Source organism: Crocodylus siamensis, chromosome 11, assembly GCF_052110815.1.
Source record: "Crocodylus siamensis isolate JL-2025a chromosome 11, ASM5211081v1, whole genome shotgun sequence".
In the NCBI taxonomy this organism is placed as follows: Eukaryota; Metazoa; Chordata; order Crocodylia; family Crocodylidae; genus Crocodylus; species Crocodylus siamensis.
In genome coordinates, this window is record NC_143405.1 from 66,123,837 (window position 1) to 66,147,029 (window position 23,193).

Sequence of the window (23,193 nt, forward strand, 5' to 3'; positions counted from 1 at the left end):
GAGGCCTGATCCTGGAATCACTTGCTTAGGGAAGTGCTTTCACACCCAGTGAGACCTGCTGGGTGAGCACACATTTGCACACATATGTCCCTCTGTGCTACCTCTTGCAATCCCTACACCTGAACCATGCAGACTACATGAGGCCCTAGCACAGCTGAACAACTTCCTGGAGTACGAAGTTCAGCAAGAGATGGGTGAAAGACAAGTGAACACAGGCAAAGAACAAAGGCAAGGTATCAGTCATGCACGAGTCCAATATCCGTGACAGATCTCTCTGTGTGCACATGGATTTTTCAGGGCAGAGCTGAGCTTCCTGGTGAGCAGCCACAAAGACTTCCTCATTCTTTCCTTTATCTTGGAGCTGTTTTGCTGCCCGCAGTTTGCTTGACGCTTACAAGATCAACAGGGCAATTCACAGGGCAGGCGTTCGTAGTGATTCACACAAGGGCTGGGCTATGCAAAGGAGTCTGCCACACGGCACACTGATTGCTGGGGTTAGTAGCAAAGGTGTCCAAACAGAGAGACATGAAAAGATGAAGGCACACCCGGGCCACTCTGCCTGGTATGTATATTTGAATCCAGCCTGAAAAAGAGCTCTTGTGTTACTCTAAAAAATATATGGGGAGTGAAGGTTTCTATGAGTAAAACAGCAGGCTTTTCTGTTAACTTGCTAGTTCACTTTTTGCTGGTTATAACTTGTAGATGGGCGGTCTTCTTGCTGTTCCCTTCTCTGTGGTCTGTGCTCCAGATTTCTAGCACTGTGGTTTCTAGGGCAGGTTCTGGATAAGGTAACTTTACACATGGACGGTTGTTGCAAGAGCGAGTGTTAAAGCCATGCCCGGTTTCTGTTTCCGCCTGCTGACTGAATAACTGGAGACACAATCTGTTGTGCGATCTATGTTCTGTGTATCAGGTGTCTTTATCCATTATTGATGCCAGAGGAGCACCAGAAGTATTTCTAAAAGAAACGCGGGTTTCTTAGTACCAGGGGAAGTGCTAGAAAAGTGCTGTTTGTGGCTGCTCTGCAGTCAGGCTTCCAATATGGATTTTATTTCTTTGCCTTTCTCTTGGGCCCAAACTTCTCACACAGGGATCAGGCCCTCTCTGTGCTAAGGGCTCTGCACACATGCAAGAGAAAGTGCTGTACTTTCCTCACTAGAGCTTATAATCTCAGCCCCTGAAAGGAGAAGGCAAGAGGAACAAACAAGCAGGAGGGTCAGCAGGGGCAGGGGTCCTAGGAAGTGCTGGTGTTGAGTATGGAGAGCAGCAATCACAGGCCAGAGGAAATCCCACTCTGCCAAAATATCCAACTCTCCCCGTCTTACAAGAAAGGTCTTGTCATATCACCATCGACAATGCTCTCGGTTAAGGCTGACTGGAGCTGCAAGTAAGGGCATGGATCAGTGCCTGGCCGTTCTGCACAGCCCTCCGGCACTTTGTGCGGAGTCATTTCCAGCTCCCCGGTTCCCAGGGCCAGGCACAGCCCTGCCATGAGTTAGAGCCACATGCACCAGAGCATGGACACTCGGAACAACGCAGCTGCCCCCTGCGACATCCACTCGTCCCCTGGTCTTGCCCCACGTAGCAGGAAGGGGTCAGACTGGCAAGCAGCAGCTTTGTGGCACTTCTCAGCTACTGCTCTCTTGCTTGGGAGTGTGGAGGCTTCTCTAATGTATCCCAGAGTGGGGCAGGCTCCAGGGACCTGGCCTTTCCCCTTCACAGAAGCCACCCAGTCCCAGGCTACTCTTCACTTGCTTTCTGTACTGCATTTCCAGACCTTATGGCTGGTTGGAGCAATCCTCCTTCACCTGACTCCTCCATCTGAGGGCTCGTCGTAGTGGCAGTCAGCACATGAGCCACGGCCCAAGCCAAAAGGACAGGTCATTAAACCTTGAGCTCTTGGGGCAGTAGCCCTGTGCAGCATGGTGGTAGTGGTGCTGTGCATCAAGTCCTGATAGGTCTGCTTTGGCACTGGCTTACCGTTTTTGATTCCCTGCCTTTTTTATTGTATGCTCTGCCTGTTACTCCTTCGTGACTTATTATTTCAGCATCCAGAAATGGGTGGCTGTGCTGGGTATTTGTATTAATGCTGGCATCCCCTTTGGCTTTCTCCTTGCTTTGTCACCAAGTCTAATAAACGCTGGGCCGAACATGAGCACTGAGCGTGCCAAGGATGGGGAAGCAGCTGCAAGCCTTAATCTGCGCCAAGGTCCATCCTGCTCTGACAGCGAGCAGTACTAGTAGCTTTACAGGAAGGTGCAGGAAGCCATGCAGAGGTAGAAAGTTTCCTCAAAGTAATTAGCAACTGAGTTAAGCATGAGTGTCCCTGTCCCTCCTCTAAGGCTGACTGCTTTTTGAAGCGAAGCGTTATCACTCTAGATTGGCTTTCCACATAGCTGCCCAAATCCTGCTAAGCTTCTGGCCTCTCTTCCCAGTGCTAAAGGGAAGGCAGCAGCTGGGTTGTAGGACAGGACAGTTTTCAGTACAGCGCCTTGTGCCATCACGCTGGAGCGCCCTTCTGCTGGGTTGGATGCTGGCTCCGAGAGCCCACAGCTTTGTCACTCCCTCAGCCACCAGCCACACACCTGCAGGTCTTCCCTGCAGCAGCTAACAGAGGAGAGCTGGACAGGCCCAACCTGATCAGCCAGCAAGTGATGCAGCCGGGTCACATCAGTGTAAGGAGAGCAAGACAAGCTCAGGGATGGTGCCTGCATTTTGTCTGGGCTACTCTTCTGGATTGCTTTTACAGAAAAATCCTTATTGCAGCCAGCTCAGAGCACAACATTTTCTACCTGCAACATGAAGCCCAGAGCATCTCTCCTCTCTCCTCTTCCAGTAGTATGTCCTCTTCATCTTTCCCTCTTCTCCTGATGCTATTACACAAACCTCAGCAGTGGACCCACAACCAGTTTACTATGTGAAGGTCCTCATCCTGCTCGAGAGAGACAAATTCAGCCACTACATAAGGAAGTGGGGAGGGAAGAAGGCATGCTTTGCTGAGGGAGCCAAATGGGGCTTTCCTCCAGCACTGAGCAGAGCATGGGAACATCCACAAACTGGAGGGCTGCATCTCTGACACACTCCAAGGGAGGGGGCAAATACTCTCCTGTTTCTCCTCATAATAACTGAACACAGTCAGCACAACTGGGGAAGAGTCCAGGACCTAGGAGACAGGGTCCCACCGGTGTCAGGTGGTGACAGGAATCCTAAATACAGAAGCCCAGTGCACAGGTCATACCAGTGAATGAATCTTCTTATCCGTGGAAAGTGTTTTAATTGCTCAGTCACTTGCCTCCTGCCATCCTCCACAACTTCCTCCTTCCCTTGTCACCAGATGGCAGCTTCCTATTATACTGTCAAGGGAACTGTTTTTGCAGTGGGTCTCTTCCAAAGATCCACCATGCAGTTACAAAAGAGCAAGACACAACTATCCCTGGCACAGCTGGATGACGGTCTATGGACTTCACCGGGGGGGTGGGCCAAGGAGTTTCACTGGAGATGAAGTCAGAGAAAAACAGCAGAAACAAACAACTGACCTGAAGTGGTGCCACATGTTGGCTCGCAGGCTTTCTATTTCCCTGTTGCTCTGTAAGGGTGGATGCGTTGGCAGAGCTGTTTCTTGTTGTGGATGCCAAAGTGTGGGTTTGAGCCTTGCTCTGGGCTTGTGCCAAAGGGAGCCCACACGTGAGTGTCCAGCAGGCTAGGCTGGGCACTCAGAGGCAGACAGCTGCAGTGCTGGTCATGCTCCTCTCTGGTGTGCCATGCGCTCCTCAAGCTGCCATGCCTTAGCACGCTGGCCTATTGAGCTCTCTAGGCTCAGGCAAACTGGGGCCAATGTGCTGATGCTCTGCTGGGTACAGCAGGAGCTGCCAAGCACTGGGGCATTTCCACACCAGGGCTGCACTGCCCATCTCCAGCAGGCCACAGGGTGAGAGCCCTGAAAGCAGCACGTAGGCTGGGAGGTGGCTGCGGCTCGCTGCAAGACCTGTCGAGCTGGCTCCGTCTTCCAGCTCAGACCTGCCTCTGAACAGAGAAGGTCTCCTCAGCCCTCTCGAGCCTTGCTGAGCCCTGGGTTTCCAAGGCGCTGCCGTGGCCTGCACACGGCTGTAACCTGGAAAGCGGAGGAGCACGCTGCTGGGGAAGGAGTGTCTGCAGCAGACAGAACCACAGCAGGGATGAAGCAAACAGGCCCAGAGATAAGACTGGCTCAGTGCAAGTACCTGGCCCTTGCCAGCAGCCTGCCCAGGAAGCCCCCTGCAGACATGTGTGCAGTGCTGCTCCTCGATCAGCCTTGCAAGAGGAACTCTTGCTGGCATAGGGGAAGCACAAATGTGAAACTGGAGGCTTACCCCTTGTAAAAATTCCTTAGGGGAGGGACCGGATGGCTTTTGGAAAGCTGCTGTGAGCTATCATTCCTTCCACCCCCGCATCGCTGCCTGAAAGCCAGGCCGGGCCAGCAGTGCCCAGAGCTGTCAGCAGCTGAGAGCTGCCTGCGTGCTGAATGCGTCTCCTCATCGTGGTTCAGCTTGCACTTGCCGGCTGCACCATCGCCATCGGCACAGCACGTACAGACCTCGCAAGCCTGCCCTTTATTACAGTCCTTGTGCAAAGCAGTGGTAAACACCTACTGTATTTGATATCTCTCCTCGGCAAACATACCGTTCATTGCATTTGGGGCAGATGTCATTTAAATATCACTCTAAAGATAAGTGAGGCTTGTAAAGTTTCCTGAGAGCACTGGAAACCTTCATGCCATCAGTGCTCCAAGAAGCGAAACTTCAGGGATGACGCCAGACTCACATTTCAGACAAGCTGCTGAGCTGGACAGGTGGGTCTGGAGGACAGTGGGGTTTCCTGTCCTACACCAGGGCAGGTGTGCAGCTCTGGCTGCTGAGACTGGTAGCTCCCAAGTGTGTGCAGGGTTTGTCTGTTTGCCAGTAATTCCCATCACTGGTGAGGTTTCAGGAGGCGTCACAGCAAAGGAGACTCTCAAGAGGGGTATGTAGGTAGTGGTAAGTGGCTTTGAGGATGTTTGGGGAGCTCCTCCCCAAAACAGGGGCAGCGTGGGAGAAAGCACGGAGGGGCTTGTCTCCTGTCACAAGCAAATGATAGAATCATAGAATTAAAGGACCGGAAGGGACCGCAAGATCAAGTCCGGGCCCCTGCCATGGGTAGGAGGTTATCGGGCTCAAGCGAGCTCAACGAGGTGCTTGTGCAGCCTCCTCTTGACCGCCTCCAAGGATGGCGACCGCACCACCTCTGCTGGGAGCGTGCTCCAGACTCTAGTTACCCTTACAGAAGCAGGTATCATGTCCTGGCCTCTTGAAACTGAATGAGAAATGAGGCATCAACTCTGAAGTGAAGACAAAGAGTTTTCATTGCTCCTCTTAATACCCATGAGATGGCTGAACCAGCACTAAAGGGTTGTCGTAGCTATGGAAAGGATAGGCAGACAGCTACAACCTGGCAGAGGGCCTTCGGATTCCACAATCTAGTGTTTAACGAGATTCGGCCATGGCCCATCACAGGGCACCAACCAATTTCCGAGTTTCCTTGATTAATGGTGGCATCCTGTAAAACAAACATTGTGGGGGGAAGACTTCCCCCTTTTTTCTTTCCTTGACAGTGGACACTGTATGGGAAAACTTGTCTCGCATGTCTGCTTCAACCTCAGATACACCTGCTGGAGGGAACAGGCCTCCTCCTTTCCTTTATCAACAGAGTCAAAGCCAACAGTAGTGGGCTGTAATGTGACCAGTGTTTGCTTAGCAAACATCCTGTCCGTAATAAATGAAAGCACGATGCAAGCAGGCAAAGCCAAGGTCGCCAGCAAATAAGGAAATGGAGACCAGATTTCTGTCATGCATTCAGCTTAGGTGAGCAAACAGCTGTGCTACCCCTCTGTGCCACGCTTCACTATCAGCGGTGAGCAAAAGTGAAACTGCAGCAGTCTTTGCGCTGCTCCAAACTGTGCTGGGAGGATGGGACCGGGGAGAAAGGCCGGCTCTGCGCTCAGCAGCTGGAACCTGCCCTCTTGGGGTGGGGGGCCAAGCTGGTGGTTACACGGAGACCAGATGTGAAAGGAAAAGATCTTGGTTCTGCTGCCACCTCCCTGCGTGCCCCTGGGCAGACCTGTCTATCAGGCTTCTTCACCATGCAAACATGCTCCTCAGGTCCTGAAGCTGCTTGAAATAAGTCTGGCATTGTCAGCGTTGTGGCTGCGGCACTGGTGTGTCTGCTGCTGGTGATGTCTTCAGTGCCCGTGGAGGGCAGGAGTTTCACCACCCCAATCACCACCTTTCACCCAACACGCATTGCTTTTGTCTGGGTAACAGTTATGTGTTTAATACCTGTTTCTTTTGCTTCTGCAGGTTGACTCACAATCTCTGATCACTGCCCTCATTTCACCGCACCCAAGTCCTACCATGAGGCCGACAGGTAAGAGGAAATGGAGCTGTGCCTTTCAGAACAAGCACAAAACGTTCCCCTTGTTCATACTCTCTGCGCCCGTTTCTTGCCCGCACAAGCACTTCTGAAACACCCTGACACCCACCCGGCGCAGCCAGGGGGGTGCCGAAGGGCCTCAGTGTGACTACAGAGCCTTATTTTTAAAATAACTTTCTATATTGCAGCTCATTGTACTTTTACAAATGAAATCCCTCCCGGCCGGGGGTGGGAGATGACTACTGAGAGGTCCCTGGTTCCATAAGAGCCATTCAACTGCAGTATAAATATTGCCTTCAATCACATTTCTATGGCAGGAGAGGAACGCTGTGCTCCACTGAGCCTTGCTGTAAAATCCAGTGCCAATCACACTTTTATGAACAGCTGGTCGGCTGGACCTACTCACTAACTGGGGGTTCGCGAGCCTCCCAGCTCGGGGAATTCAAGACACACTTGCATTTCCATGGCTTTTTAACCCATTATCAGGTTTAGGTTAATGCAGACAACAGTAGCAGTAATGTCTTGCTGTCACACCGTGCCTTTTACCTGAGAGGGACCTTCACCACCTGCCAGGCTGACTTCCTGCACAGCAAAGGCCACCGAGTCCCACCCCGTGCTCAGTCCCTCACAAACCCGAGGCCTGGACGGCTTTCCCTGCACAACGCATCTCTCAGAGGAGTGTGACCCATTATTGCCTTCAAAGCTGGGCAGATTTCTACCAGCAGTTCACTCCCCTCTCCCAAGAGCAGTTTGCAGGAACTGGCCGAGGGCAGGAAGGGCCCCGGGCTACAGGCCCATTGCTTGCACCTGAGAGCAGGCCTGAGTGGCCTTCCAAGCACAACTCCCCGACTCCTGCTCTCCGGCACACAGCACTGCACGACGCCGAGCCCCCCACTCACCAATGCCAGGGCAAGGCCGCTCCACGGCGCCGCACCATAACGTGACCTTCTCCCCATGCCCTGGCAGGTGTGCTCCGGGTGGTGGCCGTGGCGTGCACACTGGTTGGAACGTGGTTCCTTCTGCAGATGTACCTCAACACGAGCTGGAAGTCCATCTCTTTACGGAGCTGGTTTGGTAAGAGTGGTTGTTTCATGAGCTAAAGCACCTCTGGGGTGAGACTGAAATACGTCAAATGCATCTCTGAGGAGGGACCAAACCTAGCCCTGCCAGTAGCAAGCCTTGGTCTCCCACATTTCTGGAAGGAGGTTGAAGGGCAGGAGGTGAAATAGAGGGATCGCAGAATCATAGAGAAGTAAGGCAAATCACCAAATCCTTAGACGCAGGGGTAGCATTAGACATAGTCTTCCTGGACTTTCGGTAGGCCTTCAACACTGTCTCTCACCCTGTTCTCATTAAGAAACTGGGGGACTGTGGTGTTGACACCCACACAGTCAGACGTGTCGCCAACTGGCGGGAGGGCCGCACCCAGAGAGCGGTGGTGGACGGGTCATGTCCGACCTGGAGGGACGTGGGCCGTGGGGTCCCCCAGGGCTCGGTCCTCGGGCCCACACCGTTCAACATCTTCATCAGCGACTTGGACGAGGGGGTAAAAAGCACCCTGTTCACATTTGCTGATGACACTAATATGTGGGGGGATGTGGGCACGCTAGAAGGGAGGAATAGGCTGCAATTGGACCTAGACAGGTTACGGGGGTGGGTGGATGAGAATAAGATGGGATTCAACACCAACAAGTGCAAGGTGCTGCACCTGGGGAGGAACAACCGGCACCATACCTACAGGCTGGGGAACTCCCTTCTCATCAGTGCAGAAGCAGAAAAGGATCTTGGAGTCATCGTTGATCCCAAGATGAACATGGGCCGGCAGTGTGGGGACGCAGTCAGGAAGGCCACCCGCACCTTGTCGTGCATCCACAGATGCATCTCGAGCAGGTCCAGGGAGGTGATCCTCCCCGTCTGTGCGGCACTGGTCAGACTGCAGCTGGAGTACTGCGTCCAGTTCTGGGCGCCGCACTTCAGGAGGGATGTGGACAGCATGGAGAGGGTCCAGAGGAGGCCACTCGTATGATCGGGGGCAGCAGGGCAGGCCCTACGAGGATAGGCGACAGGACCTGAACCTGTTCAGCCTCCACAAGAGAAGGCTGAGGGGGGATCTTGTGGCCTGTTACAGACTAGTCGGGGGGACCAGCAGGCAATGGGGGAGTCCCCGTTCCCCCGAGCACTGCCAGGAGTGACCAGGAATAATGGTCACAAGCTGGCAGAGGTAGACATCAGGAGGCACGACTTCACAGTCAGGGCGGCTAGGGTCTGGGACCAACTTCCAAGAGAAGTGGTGCTGGCTCCTACCCTGGGGGTCTTTAAGAGGAGGTTAGATGAACACCTTGCTGGGGTCGTTTGACCCCAGTACTCTTTCCTGCCATGGCAGGGGGTCGGACTAGATGATCTACTCAGGTCCCTTCTGACCATCTCCCAAGACTTCAAAAAAATAATTGCCAAGGTCTCCGAGATCACCTCTGCTGGGCCCTGCTGACTTGAATTCATTAAGACCCATCAAAATCTCTCTGACTCCCTCTTTTATAATTTCATCCTTCATCCTGCCCCTTTACTAATCCAAATAATCCCTATTAAGTGCCTGGTTGCGTCTTAATTTTTTCCTGAAAACAGGCAAAGTAACTGTTGAGTGGCTCCACTTACTTTTCATTTTCTGCTGAGAGCTCACCCTGGCTATTTAAAGGTGGGCCCACAGCTTCCTTGGTTTTGCTTTTTTGGGCAACACACACACAAAACCTCTTCTTGGTGTCTTTACCTTCCCTCACCAGATGCAGCTTGTTCTTCATTTCTCCTCTGCAGATGCATAGATCTCATCAGTGCAATAGAGCCAGGAGCCAGGGTCTCCTCTCTTGGCTCTCCCCGCACCTCCTCCTGGCTCCGAGCAATGGGAGCAGCTGCTAATGCAGAACAAGCGAGGAATGAAATGCACTGAACTCAAGCCAAAAGGCTCCACAGAGACAGCAGGTCCACATCATCCCCTGATATATATGTATGGCATAAAGCAGGAGGGCCAGGACAGTGACTGCACCGAAGGCTACCCTGTTTGCCTGAGGAGGGTGGCCAAGTTGTGGACCAGCAGGTCTGTTTGGAGATGAATCCCACAAATATTTCTTTTCTCCTTGTTTAGTGTGAATACTTCAGCAGTCCAGAGAACTGCTGTGCGGCCAGATACGCACCCTCATCTTTAAGTCTCCTCCTTTGCTGCCAGCTCTTTCTGTATGTCCAGGAGAAGCCCGGACACTGGGATATTTCACAATGCTAATTCTTCTGTTCTAGGTTCCTCGGTGCTTGCAGATCCCTCGGCCAGTCATGCCCGTGAGTACAATGTGACATTGAACCCTGGCAAGAGCAAACTAGTGTGGATAGTGTGCTCCCAGCATTCGCACTGCGTGTCCCCCGGGGAGGGGGTGCTAGCTGCCTCGGCAGAGGAAGCTCCCTAGGCCGGGGGCCTGCACACAGGCTGGGCAGTGAGGGACAGCAGTCTCCATGCAAACACCCACCAGCTTTCTAAAAGGAGCCAGTGCGAAGCTGGACAGGAATGCCAAGCCCAAGCAGAGCCCTCAGCTTCCAGTAGCTGGGATTTGACCTACCAAGAAAGATTTAGTCCTCCCTGAATTGCATCCAGACACTTCATGGAAAATGTGGACGCCTACTCCATACGTGGAGAATCAAAGAGAGTCCAGGTTGCAATTGTGATGCAATTTTTAGATGGGGCAACACATTGTGAACAACTCCCCAGTTAGATCATTTAATGGAAATCTAAAATCAATCCATGCAGCTACTCCTGAAGCAGTCAAATAGTTAACAAATTTAGATATTAATCTATGAATGTTGTATGAACACTGTAATCCTAAAATGTCATATGAAAGAGAGCGAGTGAGCTTCCAGGGTGGACAGACTGGGGAGTGGACTCCACAGGGCGGGGTGACGGTTATCAGGAAGCAAACCCCAGCCCCGGAGCTGTACTGGGAAAGGTCCTCCTCCTCTTCCCCGCTGCACGGACCACCATGTACTGTCTGGGCAGGGGTGGCAACCTGACCCCATCACGGAGAGAAGTCTGCTGGCTACAGACTTCATACCTTGCCCCACACCACTGCAAGTGCTCCAAGCTCCTCTTAAGAAAGGTCCTCGCGCTGTCCATGCAGAGCAAAACCCCTCACAGCCTGTTCTTTCTCCCCCTCAGAGCCGCAGACCCCACGGAATAAGTGTGGCAATGTGAAAAGCTGTCCCCAGAACCATTTTGCCTTCAAAATCATCAGCGGAGCAGCAAATGTTGTTGGGCCATCCCTGTGCTTTGATGATAATCTGTAAGTACTGCAGTGGTCCCAAAAGCACCTGATGCCGTGGAGGTGGAAGGGGCTCTCTTGGGGCCTGAGGGGTCAGAAGAGGCTGGGAAATCCTGAGGGTGGGCCTGGAGAAGCAGCCCCACAGGACATCTGTTGATTGATTCTCTTTGATAATCCCAGAGTTCAGGTCAGGGCCGGGCTGGAGTCTGCACGGCCCAGGGACCGTGCCTGAAAACAAGCTGGTAAAGGCCCAGGAGCACATGGCCAGGAAAACCTCACCCTGCTTGCTAACAGTGGCAGTAAACATCTTTTGGAGGAGGTTTCTTTCCTGCTAAAGTGAGGCACATTGCAGCTGGCCAAAGATTCACCCCCATGGCACGCAGACACTTCAGCCCTGTGCTTTATTTTCTGTTTTGTTTCCAGTATCATGAGCAGTGTGAAAAACAACATCGGCCGTGGATTAAACTTCGCGCTTATGAATGGTGAGTCTGTGACGCAGAAACAGCCCCCCCACTTTGGGGTCATGGGCCCTGGCTGGTGCTTGGGACACACCTCCCCCAGACCTTTCCATGCGCTGGCACCGTCTGCTCCAGCCAGCCCACAGCACCTGCACTCCTGCCCACCTCTAGGAAACTAGTGGATGGGCACAGCTCTGCCTGTGATGACTCTCTGGCCTAAGTCTATGGCCTGTCTCCTAACGAATCAGTAGCGCCCTGTTAGCTAACTATGAGTCAGCTAATGCTCTGCCAGTGCCCACAGGGTTGGCAAATGCCTTGTGATCACAGGTCTCGGTCATGATAAGTTGGCAATGATAAACCAGTTAAACAGCCAGCACACTACAGCGCAATGGGAGTCAACACAGTCTGGGAACTTGCATACCAAGCAAGCAGGACTGTAAGTACAGTGGCCTACCCATGCACTACCGAGCCAGGAGCAAAGCTGCTTTGGGACCAGAGTCTGGCAGAGTTCATGAGCAGCAGCTGAGTACCAGTGGATTTGTCCTGACTAGTGGCAGATATAACAATGCATGCCTCTCTGCCGCAGTTACCCAGCGTGGTGCCTACCTCCCTGGGCAAAAAGCAGACTAGCTTTTTTTCTTGGCTGAGCGGCTGTTCTTATCCTGAGAAATAAATTGTCTACACCATCAGTTTCCAAGTTTAGGAACAGACAGATCAGAGACCCTCAATATCCCTTGTGAACTACATACCATACCTGAAAATACTGTTAATGCACATGGGGCCCAGTGCCGTTCCTGAACTAGCTGTGGTCCACTTACCGTGACCTCACCAACCACAAGCTATCCATGGGCCACAGCTTAGGAACCACTCTCCTACCCAGGGTCCAGCTCTGAAGGAAAGGAGCTGCCACGGCCCATCAATAAGCCTTTTCCACTCCAGCATCTTACAACTATCCAGACGAGCAATTCATTGCTGTCGTTTGAGGCCAAGAACCAGGAGTCACCACTTCCACTCTGGTTTGATGCCAATGCAGCTCGATTGCAATAATGGAGATGCAAAGGCATAAACTAGGGCAATGCATCAGTGAGTAGGGCTCAGAATATCCTGATATAGAGCCAGTCGCTGCGGGTTGGCTAGGTACTGTTTACAGCTCTACAACAATGGAAAATGAGTTACCAGGGGAGCTGGGAAGTGGAGAATAAACCCACCTGTACAATACACAATGGCTCAATAAACTCCACAGACTGAGGCAGAATGCGATGCAAAGCAGCAGGCTGGAAGAGTGTTATACAGAGTTTAGGTTACGGCTGTCTGGGCTGGTTTGGACAGGGCTGATCCTGCCTCAGGCAGGGGTTGGACTAGATGTGACCTCTGCAGGTCCCTGCCAGCCCCACTTCTCTATGATTGTGTGAGTGATTCTCAGTAGCATTTGCAGAAAGGCTTCCACACAGCCCCCTGGCTTGCTTTCATGCTGTGTTTAGCATCCAAGTTCCTGCGATCGCCCTGGAGCAGGGAAGTTTCAATTTGGCACATGGTCCCTAGGAATCACTCTCACCCCCATGTGCTACTGTACAGCCAAGCAGGTTCCTGATGGGTCATATGGGCAGATGGCAGGAGATCAGAGTGCCTGGTTTCCTTCCTTCCTTCCTATTGTTTCTCTCTTTGGGACACACTCCACGCCGGCCAAGCATTTTGCTAGGCATGCTGCCACCTCCTGAAGCAAAGCCTTCATGAGATCTCTCATTTGACCCTATGGTCCCAGCCCCCCAGGAGCGACAGGGGAAAAGACCTACGTTGGCCTCCCTAGAGAGTGGTGCAGGGGTCTTTGCCGGTGTATCTCCTTCAAGGACGATGGGCAATCCATCCTTGTTTGACATCTAAAATGCATTCCTCTCTCACCCCTCCTCTCCCAACCACTGGGTCAGGGTGCTAATCCCACTGCTTCTCTCAACAGTAAATGCACATACTGGCTGAAATCCCCCCGTCCCAGGAGAAAACCATCTTTCACACAGCACAGACCCTGAGCAGAAGCACTGCCGTGCTCTCAGTCCAGGTGCTAATTTTATAGAAACTAAATTCTATTTTGATTTTAATCACTTAGGGACAACAGGACAACTCATCAAAACAGACAGCTACGACATGTACTCTGGAGGTAAGTGGCTGCTTTCACTAATACCACTGCCCGCATACCTTGTGCTCCTCCCTGCTGTAGTGCACACAGCACTAGTCCAGCATGTGAACACTAAGCGGCTAGATGCTTGAACCGTGCCCTCCTGAAAGCATGTTTTAAAACTGGCTTTTCATCTACCAGTAGGGTTAGCATCCCTGCTCTCTGTATTCGCATGAATTATTCTGCTGCGTTCCAGATCTGGGTGCGCAGGGGGTCGCGCAGTCTGCATTACGCAGGAGGTGGCACCACCCTTTTTGGGTTGACAACCTCCGAATCAGTGATGACCCTCTTGAGCCAACTGAGCAGGACAAGGCCCACATTTCAAGTCATGTGGCCCCAGGGCCAGGGCCAGTCCTGGAATGCAAGCTAGATTTTACAGACAGGCCCCTGCTCCCGCCATGTACTCTACGTGGGTCATAGTGGAGAAGCAAGGCCAGAGTTTGGCATGAGAATAGCTGCATCCATGTGTCTACTAGCAAGGGCTGCTTTTCACACCACAGCACTGGGAAAAAAACAGTCCTGGTCCCAACCATCTCTGTCCTGCAAGATACATGGGGCCTTCTGCAAAATTCAAACCCCGCGGGAGGGAAAAGTTGCTGACAAGGCACTTGGCATCTGCCTGGATCCTGCCCCCAAATAATGCTCATTCAGAGCAAACGAACCACATGCTTTCCTCTGGGTACATAGGTCACAAGGGAATTTGCAGTTGGGTTTGCCCAAGGGATGCTACTTTGCACAGCTGGGAACCTGTAATTAGCCCACACAATCAGACTGCACAATGCATGTGAGGGGCACCTGCACTTGGTCCTAATGAGTTTAGCCCAAACACGTTGAGCTGATTAATCAACATGGAGGCATTTCATTAATTAGTGTGAATCCTACTTGTGATCTACATGGAATCTGATAGGAGATCCATGAAGGATACATAATTACAACTGTCTAGCTCTACTCTCTCAGGGAACTTTGCACAGAATAAATGGAAAATGAAACAATTCCTAAAAGACAGGCACCATCTTTCAAAAACACTAACACTACCAAAAATGCTAACACTGCCCCCATATCCAACCAGCTAGTCAAACACGTTAATGACCATTTCTGTCTGGGCTCAGTCATTTCCCCCCAGAACTGCAGCAGCAGTGCAGTAGGAAAGTCCTGTGGCACAGGTGAGACAGTACGAGTCCCATTACTGCCCCTGCTCGACAGTCTTAAAATAAATGGGATGAGAAGCCAGCATGACTCACGAAAGGCACATGTCCTCCACTGGTGCAATTTAAGTCCCCCAAGACTCAAGTCCTTTGCTAAGTCCTTATACTAGGCTTCTACCTACTGTCTGCTGGGAAAGCAGCAGGTGTTGGGCCCTGCATCTTACACCAGAACTTAACACTTGCTTTTCTCTGCTTTACCAGATATCAAACACCTAGTGGACTTCCTGAAAACCATCCAAGATGGCACCCTGGTGCTTGTCGCCTCCTACGATGACCCAGCCACCAAGTATGTACCAACCCGAGGAGCAGAATTTGCCTCCCAGGAGCCAGGTCTCCTCACACAGAGTCAATGGCAAATCTTCCCCTGGGCTCAGGACAGTGTGATCAGACCCCAGAGGAACAACTATCCACCCTCCACTCGGTCCTAACTACATTTGGAGCCAGGGTGGTACATCACTCTCTGTAGGGGACTGCACCTTCCAGCCCTGGGACCTGTCGGCTGGCCCAGAATCCAGCTGCCTGCATCTGGGCACCATGTCTCAGGCACAAAACTTGTGGCATCTGTGCTCAAGAGCGGCCCTGGATGCCCAAACGATCTGTCACCTAGAAAACATCCAATGGTTTGAATCACTCTTCTCTGGATAAGATACTGTGGCAGTAGAGGCCAGTAGGGGCTCAAGCTAATGGCCCCCATGTGAAAGAGTCCAGTAAAACGTAACAGTCTACATGTGCACTGGTACTAGGGTGAACCTAATTAAGCAGCACACTTATAAGATTGGAAACTCCCTTCTTGAGAGCATGGAGGCAGAAAGGGATCTTGGAGTCATTATCGACTTCAAGATGAACATGGGCCGACAATGTGAGGTCACGGTTGACAGGGCCAACTGTACCTTGTCATGCATCCACAGATGCATCTTGAGCAGGTCCAGGGAGGTGATCCTCCCCCTCTATGCAGCACTGGCCAGGCCGCAGCGGGAGTACTGCGTCCAGTTCTGGGCGCCGCACTTCAAGAGGGATGTGGACAGCATGGAGAGGGTCCAGAGGAGGCCACCCACATGATCAGGGGGCAGCAGGGCAGGCCCTACAATGAGAGACTGCGGGACCTGAACCTGTTCAGCCTCCACAAGAGAAGGCTGAGGGGGGACCTGGTGACCATCTATAAACTCACTAGGGGGGACCAGAAGGGTTTGGGAGAGACCTTGTTTCGCCAACGCCCCCCCACATAACAAGGAATAACGGCCACAAGTTGTTGGAGAGGAGGTTTAGGTTAGACATCCATAAGAACTACTTCACGGTCAGGGCGGCTAGGACCTGAAACCAACTTCCAAGGGAAGTGGTGCTGGCTCCTACTCCGGGGGTGTTTAAGAGGCTTGATGCCTACCTGGCTGGAGTCATTTGAGCCCGATTTTTCTCCTGCCCAGGCAGGGGGTCAGACTTGAAGATCTACAAGGCCCCTCCTGACCCGACTTCTGTGATTCGATGATAACTCTGCTGTAGAGTAGCACTGTTAGGGACAGTACTAACCTATGGCAAAGTAATTTACTCTGCCAAAATGCAAGTGCAGACAGTGACAGGGGCTGGCTGGACCACGAAGGTGCCAAAGTGTGAGGACTACCTCCCACCTAGCCCCGCACTTTAGCAGCCTTGTGTCCCAGCCAGCCCCTCCACTACCCGATGCCACCACCCAGCTCCTCTGCCAGCCCGGGGCTGCTCCCCACCAGCTCAAACTGCTGCAGCCCCAGGTACACGTGCAGGGGGCACCCAGGAGCAGTTTCTCTGGTGCAAACTGCACTGGAGTTTATCTCGTCATTTTAATGGCCCATGTAGATACACCCAGGAACGTTTACAGCTGCATTGTGAAAATACAAAGCAAAAAGCTCTCGTGCACACATGACAGGTATTAGTTAATGCATTTCACACACTATGGGAAGGGGGTCAGCTACTAGGAGAGTGAGCAGGATACACAAACCCAAGCAAGGTAGAGTACAGCAGAGCTCAGAAGTCCTCTCTCTTTTAGGATGAACGATGAAGCACGGGCACTGTTAACCAGTCTGGGAAGCACCTATGCAGCCAAGCTGAGTTTCCGGGACAACTGGGTTTTCTTAGGAGGCAAAGGTCTCAAGGACAAGAGCCCTTTTGAACAGGTACTTTCCCCTCTCCTCTTACTGCAAACATGACAAAGGGAAGAGACTGTGGCACCTTATGCAAATTGCTTCTCTCCCAATCCCAGCACCACCCATAGCATCAGGCAGATCAGTGCAGCTTCGGGTCATAGAGACAGGATCTGCACGTTCTGTGTCCCTCTAGACACGACTCCCCCTACGCACACGCTTCCCTTCACTTGTCCTGCTCCCGGAGCACACGGTCTGCATGGAACAGCGTGTGCCTGTGGGCTGGGAGCCACCTCTCCCCTTGCACACATCGATGCTACTTTGGCGTGTGGCCGGCAAAAAGGAGCAGAGTCCAGAGGGGGGCCAACAACTCGGCAGTGACCCAAGCACGCTGATTAGACTGGCGTTTCTCAAACTGGGGCATGCATACTTCTGGGGGAAAGAATGGGGTGGGAAAGTAGGAGGATGGAAAGGGGGAAAACAGATGTGGATGGAAAACATCTCTGAGGGTTCAGTGTTGGTGCAGCAGCTTATTTACTTTTTTAAGAGCCATAACTTTTTTAAAAGCAGTTTGAAGCTCCTGGATGAAAGCATTGTATACTCGTATCCTATCAGTCACCCAAACTCAGTAGGCTAGGACCATTTGGCTACACTGCCTCCCAAAGCACAACCTTAATCTGGCATAGCAAGATTACTAGCTGAATGGCAGGTCCTGAAAGGACACCACCCCACCAATGCTACCACAGAATGGGATTGCTCTATTGGCTCAAGTGCAGGGATGGGCAAAATATGGCTCACCAGGCCTTTCTATCCGACCCACAGGGCCCCTAAAAAAGTTAGTAAATTAATATTTATCTGCCACTGGCTGCATGTCATGTGGGCCTCAATGGCTTGCCAAAACTCAGAAAGCGGCCCTCCACCCAAAATAATTGCCTGTCCCTGCTCAAGTGTCAGTGCTAAGCCGGCCTACTGTATGTGGGGATATGACATTATCCATGCATTATGTCTATTAGCAGCCTTGGAAAGAAAGTGTAGGTTGGTGGTTCTCAACTTTTTTAGAGTCACTGCACCCATGAGAGGCTTGAGGCTCCCTCTCAAGGAAAATGCCAGCTCTTAGTTTTCACTTGACTTTTTGACTACAGAATATTAACAGAGCAATTCTTCTGTTGCAAAAAACTCAGAAAGAACAAAACAGGTCCAAGTGTTTCTTACACTGTGGATTCTGACTTGAAATCGCAAGGTTTATCTGGTGAATCATGTTTGTCCACCTAACAGTGCTAACACTGCACAGCACCCCATAACACCCTTGAAAGCATCCACTTCCAAGCCGAGACTCACTGGTGTAGGTTCATAGCCTTGTTGTGAATCTGACAGCCCTTTGCCTTTCATTAGCTAATGCCAGGCTCTCTGCTGTATTTCTTTACTCCCCCTGCAGCACATAAAAAATGAAAAGGAAAAAAACAAATATGACGGCTGGCCTGAGGTCTTGGAAATGGAGGGCTGCGTACCACAGAAGATGGATTAGTGGCGTGTGGAAGATAGCTCCTGCATCAAGCCTAACTTAACCATACATTTTCATCTGCCTGGAAAAAGTCATTTCCATGTGGATCCTTCAGTCTGAACTGGTCCCAGTTGTGTGCCTGTTGAATCACCCAGCCCAGCACAAGCCAGCTGGGCCTTTTCAATTGATCAGCTATTGTAAAACAGTCATTGAGCCCTGCTTTAAAAGCCTGTAGTCCATGCTATAACAGCATATCTCCACTGTCGATGCCCAGCAGATTCCAACATGCTGTTCTATTATATTAATAAGGCTCATGTTGAGAACAGGAAGGTATGTCATGACTGGGCGCTGTAGTTTTTTGTCTGCCTGAGAATTACAGGAGGGGACAACCAATTCTGGGGCACAAGGTGTTTTGAGCTATTAATTAAATCAGGTATTAAGTAATATTTCTTACTGATTCTTAATAAATGGTTGTGTGGTTTTACAAATCTATTGCCTTGGGATATTTGCCTCTGGCTGGGGTCCCGGAGGGAATGCAGGGGACAGAGAGGCGCAGTGATTATCTCCCTCTGGTCCGACCCATCCCAGCTGCACCTTTTCTGAATAAGCAAGAGCCAGCTCAGAGGGAGCAGGGAGGAGATTCAAACTGTTGCTCCAGTTGTCCTCTCGCACCAGCAAAGCCCTCGTGGCAGTACTGGAAAACACCAGCAGCTGCAGGAAAAAGAGCAGACAGCAGAAAGGCAGAGGTGGCAGCTGTCACTCATGAATGCACTTGGGGCACATCAGAAAGAAACGTTCAGGAACCGGAAGAACAATATTGCAGCAGGTTGAAGTGTTGTGGGCTAACCAGCAGATGGAAGTCTGCTGCCGGCAGAGATGGAGACACAGGGTGCTATATTTGAGATCTCTTCTGAAAAACCAGACTGGGCAGTCTCAGTATAATAGAAACTAGAGCTGTATTCAGCCTTGGCCAGCGGCGCATGCAAAAGACTTCTCATAAGCATCACTTACAGTGGGTCTTATTGGCGGCAGATGCGTCACTTCTGCATGCCAGGCCTCAAGCCACTTTTGTGTATGTGTGCTGCAGTTTACAGGTTGGCCAAATCCAGAGGCTGTCCATGAGACCCCAGGATGATCAACATCTTGGTCCCTGGACACTCACCCTGCCAAATTTCAAGACCCTGTTCTCGAGCCCCAAGGGGGTAGAGTATGTAAAACTAAGAGAGTCCACAGAACTGGTGAGTGCGGGCAGTGCTGCTGCTTCTCCTGAGCTTGCAGGGAAAAATGCAGCCCAGTGCAGAAAAGCAAGCGCACAACGTCACATGCAGCTGAAAACTGAGGGTCACCATAGGAAGCTTTTTAGCAGGTGCCACTGCTGCCGGTGCCTGTCAGATCTAATTTATCCTAAGGGGAGTGGAGAGAGGTTGGAAGGTGAGTGCAATGGGTTCATCGATTCTACCCATGGGCTGACACGTTTGTGCAGAAAGCGGAAACTCATTGAAAATGAACCTTCAAGGGAACCAAATCTTGACACATTTTACTGCATATTCAGATCCAGTCGGTCCCACTCAGCCAATAAACTCTCCTGCTGGTGAGATCACCCCAGGTCTCCTCCAAATCTGCTGGGATCTGGGGGCCTTATGAAAGTATCAGATTCTGGGGCTGTTGGTGGGCCATGTCTGGTATCCTAGACTGACCCACAGCAATTTGGTTACATTAAGAGGAGCTCTCTCAGAGGCCTGCAGAAGAGCCATAGGCCACAACCAGCTCCAGATAATCCCAAAGAACTGCCTGCACATCAGATGCCGTGCACATATATGTACACACATGTATGCACAAAGCACAGGCTCTAGATTTGCAATCCCCACCAAGGATAACGTCCACTCAAAATGCTCATGGTAACATTCATCTGGGGGAAGGAAATGCCAGCAAAGGCCCTGGACCAACAAGGAACAGGAAATAAAGAACACAGGGCAAAATCTGTGTATATCCCAAAAAGACCTACAAAGGCTTTAAGAAGCCTGCCCAAATATACATCTTCTGTTAGCTTACCACCCCTTTAAGAGTCAGCACACGCTGTGTTTCTGAACTAATAGATACTTGCTCCAGAAGAACACCTGAGAGTCTCGCAGTTGTACCTGCACAAAGGCAGGGAAACTGCTGACGGGAGTGGGCTGACTCCTGATTCTCACAGGCTGGACTGTGAGCAGCCAAGGAAAGCCTCTGCCTTGTCTCACAGCGTCCCAGTAAATCGAGACACCAACCGATCCTTGACGAGAACAGCCAAAAACAACCAGAAGTGAGACACTTGCCCCTCCAGCTGGCACACCACTCGGGCGTCCAAGGGGGGCTTCCCACACCCCGGCAGCCACCATGAACGCTCTGCTTTGGTGTCGTTTCCTCTCCTGACACCTGAGTGCCATTTCACTTAACATGAGAAAAAGCCTCTACGTGTGCCCCACCCAGGGCAGGCCAAATCCAGAGGTGCAGCACACATTGGGCCACTTCCCCATGTGTAAGCTTTGTCCTCACTCTCAGAGTGGAGCTGTCCTGCAGACATGAAGCTTTGCCTCTCAGCACACATTTGAGGCCTGATCCAAGCATCACTTCTTTAGGGAAGTGCTCCCACAACTAGTGAGACCAGCTGGGAGAGCACACATTTGCACATGCATGCTCCTCTGTGCTACCTCTTGCAATCCCTATGGTAACTCCCTACACCTGAACCATGCAGACTACATGAGGCTGCACAGCTAGAGCAGATTCCTTGGTTAGAAGTTCAGCAAGAGATGGGTGGAGGCCAAGTGCCAATAGAGGGGAAAAGAAGGAAAAGAACAAAGGCAAGGTATTAGCTATGCAGGACCTGGATATCTGTGCCCAATCCCTCTTTGTGCATGTGGATTTTCCCCAGGGCAGAACTGAGCATCTCTGTGAACAGCCACAAAGACTTCCTCATTCTTTCCTCTAGTCCTGATCCGCTGAACTGCCTGCAATTCACTTGTCTGCCTATGTCCTTAGACCAACACAGCTACAACCTATACCCCTGCAGTTCACTTGACACTTACAGGACCAGTGGGGCATTTCATGCGGGAGGCGTTTGTGGTGATTCACCCGAGCGCCGGGCTACACCATCTAGTCGACCATGCAGCGCGCTGATTGCTGAGGTTAGCTGCAGAGGTGTCCTGGCAGCCCCATCTGGAACAGAGACGTTAGCGGATACAGACACGTCTAGGCCACTCTGCCTGGTATGTATATTTAAAGCCAACCCTCAAAAAGCTCTTGTGTTACTCTAAGAAATAGCTGCCGAGTGAAGGTTTCGTTAAGTATGATTCAAACTGCAGGCTTTTCTGTTAACATTGGCAGTGCTTTCCACAATGACGTCCAGCTCTGTCTCTCCGGCAGGTGTGTCCCAGTGGTTGACACAAAGATCCTGGGAGGACCTGACTGTAACATTAAACCAGCCGGTGGTCACTGCTGTAGATAGCACGTGGTTTCTCTGATTCTTCCACCCCTTTCTGTAGCAGGCAGAAAGTGAAGGACAAGTCAGATTTGCTAGTTCACTTTTCGTTGGTTGTAACTTGTAGACAGGCGGTCTTCCTACCGTTCCCTTCTCTGTGGTCGATGCTCCAGGTTTCTAGCACTGTGGTTTCTAGGGCAGGTTCTGGACAGGGTAACTTTACACATGGACGGTTGTTGCAAGAGCGAGTGTTAAAGCCTTGCCCAGTTTCTGTTTCCGCCTGCTGACTGAATAACTGGAGACACACACTGTTGTGTGATGTATATTCTGTATCAGGTGTCTTTATCCATTATTGATGCCAGAGGAGCACCAGAAGTATTTCTAAAAGAAACGCGGGTTTCTTAGTACCATGGGAAGTGCTAGAAAAGAGCTGCCCCGTGCTACATCCACTCTTTCCCTGGTCTTGCCCCACGTAGGAGGAAGGGGTCAGACTGGCAAGCGACTGCTTTGTGGCATTTCTCAGTTACTGCTCTCTCGCTTGGGAGCGTGAAGGCTTCTCTAACTTCTCCTAGAGTGGGGCAGGCCACAGGGACCTGGCTTTTCCCCTTCACAGATGCCGCCCAATCCCAGATCACTCTTCACTCGCTCTCTGTACCGCTGGACTGTTCTCAGTGGTGGCAGAGGACCGAAGAAGGCGCAACAGGCAGCAAGGGAAGTTGAGGTTAGATATTGGGAAAGAGCTCTCTCACATGGAAGGTGGTGAAGCACTGGAACAGGTTACCCAGAGAGGTATGGAAGCTGTATCCTTACAAGTTTTTAAGACCTAGGTAGACAAAGTCTTGGCTGGGATGATGTATTTGGGGCTAGTCCAGCTGTGAGCAGGGGGTTGGTCTGGAGACCTCCTGAGGTCCCTTCCAACCCTCATTTTCTACCATTCCAGAGAACAAATTGTTCTGACTAAACTGACCACCCTCCTGCAGAGCAGTGGGGTGGATGCTGATGGTCCCTGGGGGGCCTTCCATGCTCAGGCAACCTGGGACTGACACTCTGATGCTCTGCCCCAAACTTGCTGAGTGCAGTAGGCGCCCTGACACTGCCGTGGGGCTGAGGCAATTAGGATGAAGCAGTCAGCACCTCGGGTGCTTTGCAGGAGCGTTCTCCTGCTCCAGGTGGCCTCTGGGCCTGTCAAAATGGAGCTGTGCTGGTGCTCATGGCATGGTCAGGGGAATGGGGGACTCTCCTGTTGGTATTTCCTCCATTGCCTCGTTCTTGCTTCTCTCCTTGCTTAGAGATCCCTGTGAGATAACAAGCCAGGGGACTTCCCCAGCCCCTCTCTATGTTGTGGGAGTGCTCTGCAGCACCGTGTCCCATGGAGGCACTCCGTATACATGTCCACATTCCCCTACAGTCTCACTGGAAGGGGTGGGAATCTCCACACCAGGGCTGCACAGCTGGCGGGTCTTGCATCTCCACAGCAAAAACAAGGAGCTAACATTTCTGCTCTGAAAATCCATGGGACAGATGAACCACAGCCTTAGCTATGGAAAGGCCAGGT

The 23,193-nt window shown here is 51.7% G+C and overlaps 1 protein-coding gene and 1 long non-coding RNA gene across 3 annotated transcripts in view; one reads left to right on the top strand and one right to left on the bottom strand.

Annotated features, from left to right (window-relative positions):
* LOC149855968 (uncharacterized) overlaps positions 1-23,193 on the bottom strand; it is a 228,096-nt gene that overhangs the window by 133,187 nt on the left and 71,716 nt on the right. The window lies entirely within an intron of this gene.
* LOC149855969 (protein FAM3D-like) lies at positions 423-18,658 on the top strand. Of its 2 annotated transcripts, none has more exons than XM_090021778.1 (10): positions 423-562; positions 6,372-6,438; positions 7,411-7,518; positions 9,730-9,768; positions 10,637-10,760; positions 11,163-11,221; positions 13,299-13,349; positions 14,774-14,858; positions 16,590-16,716; positions 18,119-18,658. In XM_090021778.1, exons 2-10 carry the CDS (start codon positions 6,426-6,428, stop codon positions 18,206-18,208), a joined length of 696 nt encoding a protein of 231 aa, XP_089877904.1. In that variant the 5' UTR covers positions 423-562; positions 6,372-6,425; the 3' UTR covers positions 18,209-18,658. The 2 variants fall into 2 exon arrangements, with proteins under 2 accessions (XP_089877904.1, XP_089877905.1); XM_090021779.1 differs by lacking the exon at positions 423-562 and adding an exon at positions 4,766-4,828.

What these genes read in the sequence shown, in the direction of transcription:
- LOC149855969 (XM_090021778.1), top strand. An exon ending in AAACTTCGCGCTTATGAATG is followed by an intron (nt 11,222 to 13,298) that starts GTGAGTCTGTGA and finishes TTAATCACTTAG; the next exon opens with GGACAACAGGACAACTCATC. An exon ending in ACAAGAGCCCTTTTGAACAG is followed by an intron (nt 16,717 to 18,118) that starts GTACTTTCCCCT and finishes CTCCCCCTGCAG; the next exon opens with CACATAAAAAATGAAAAGGA.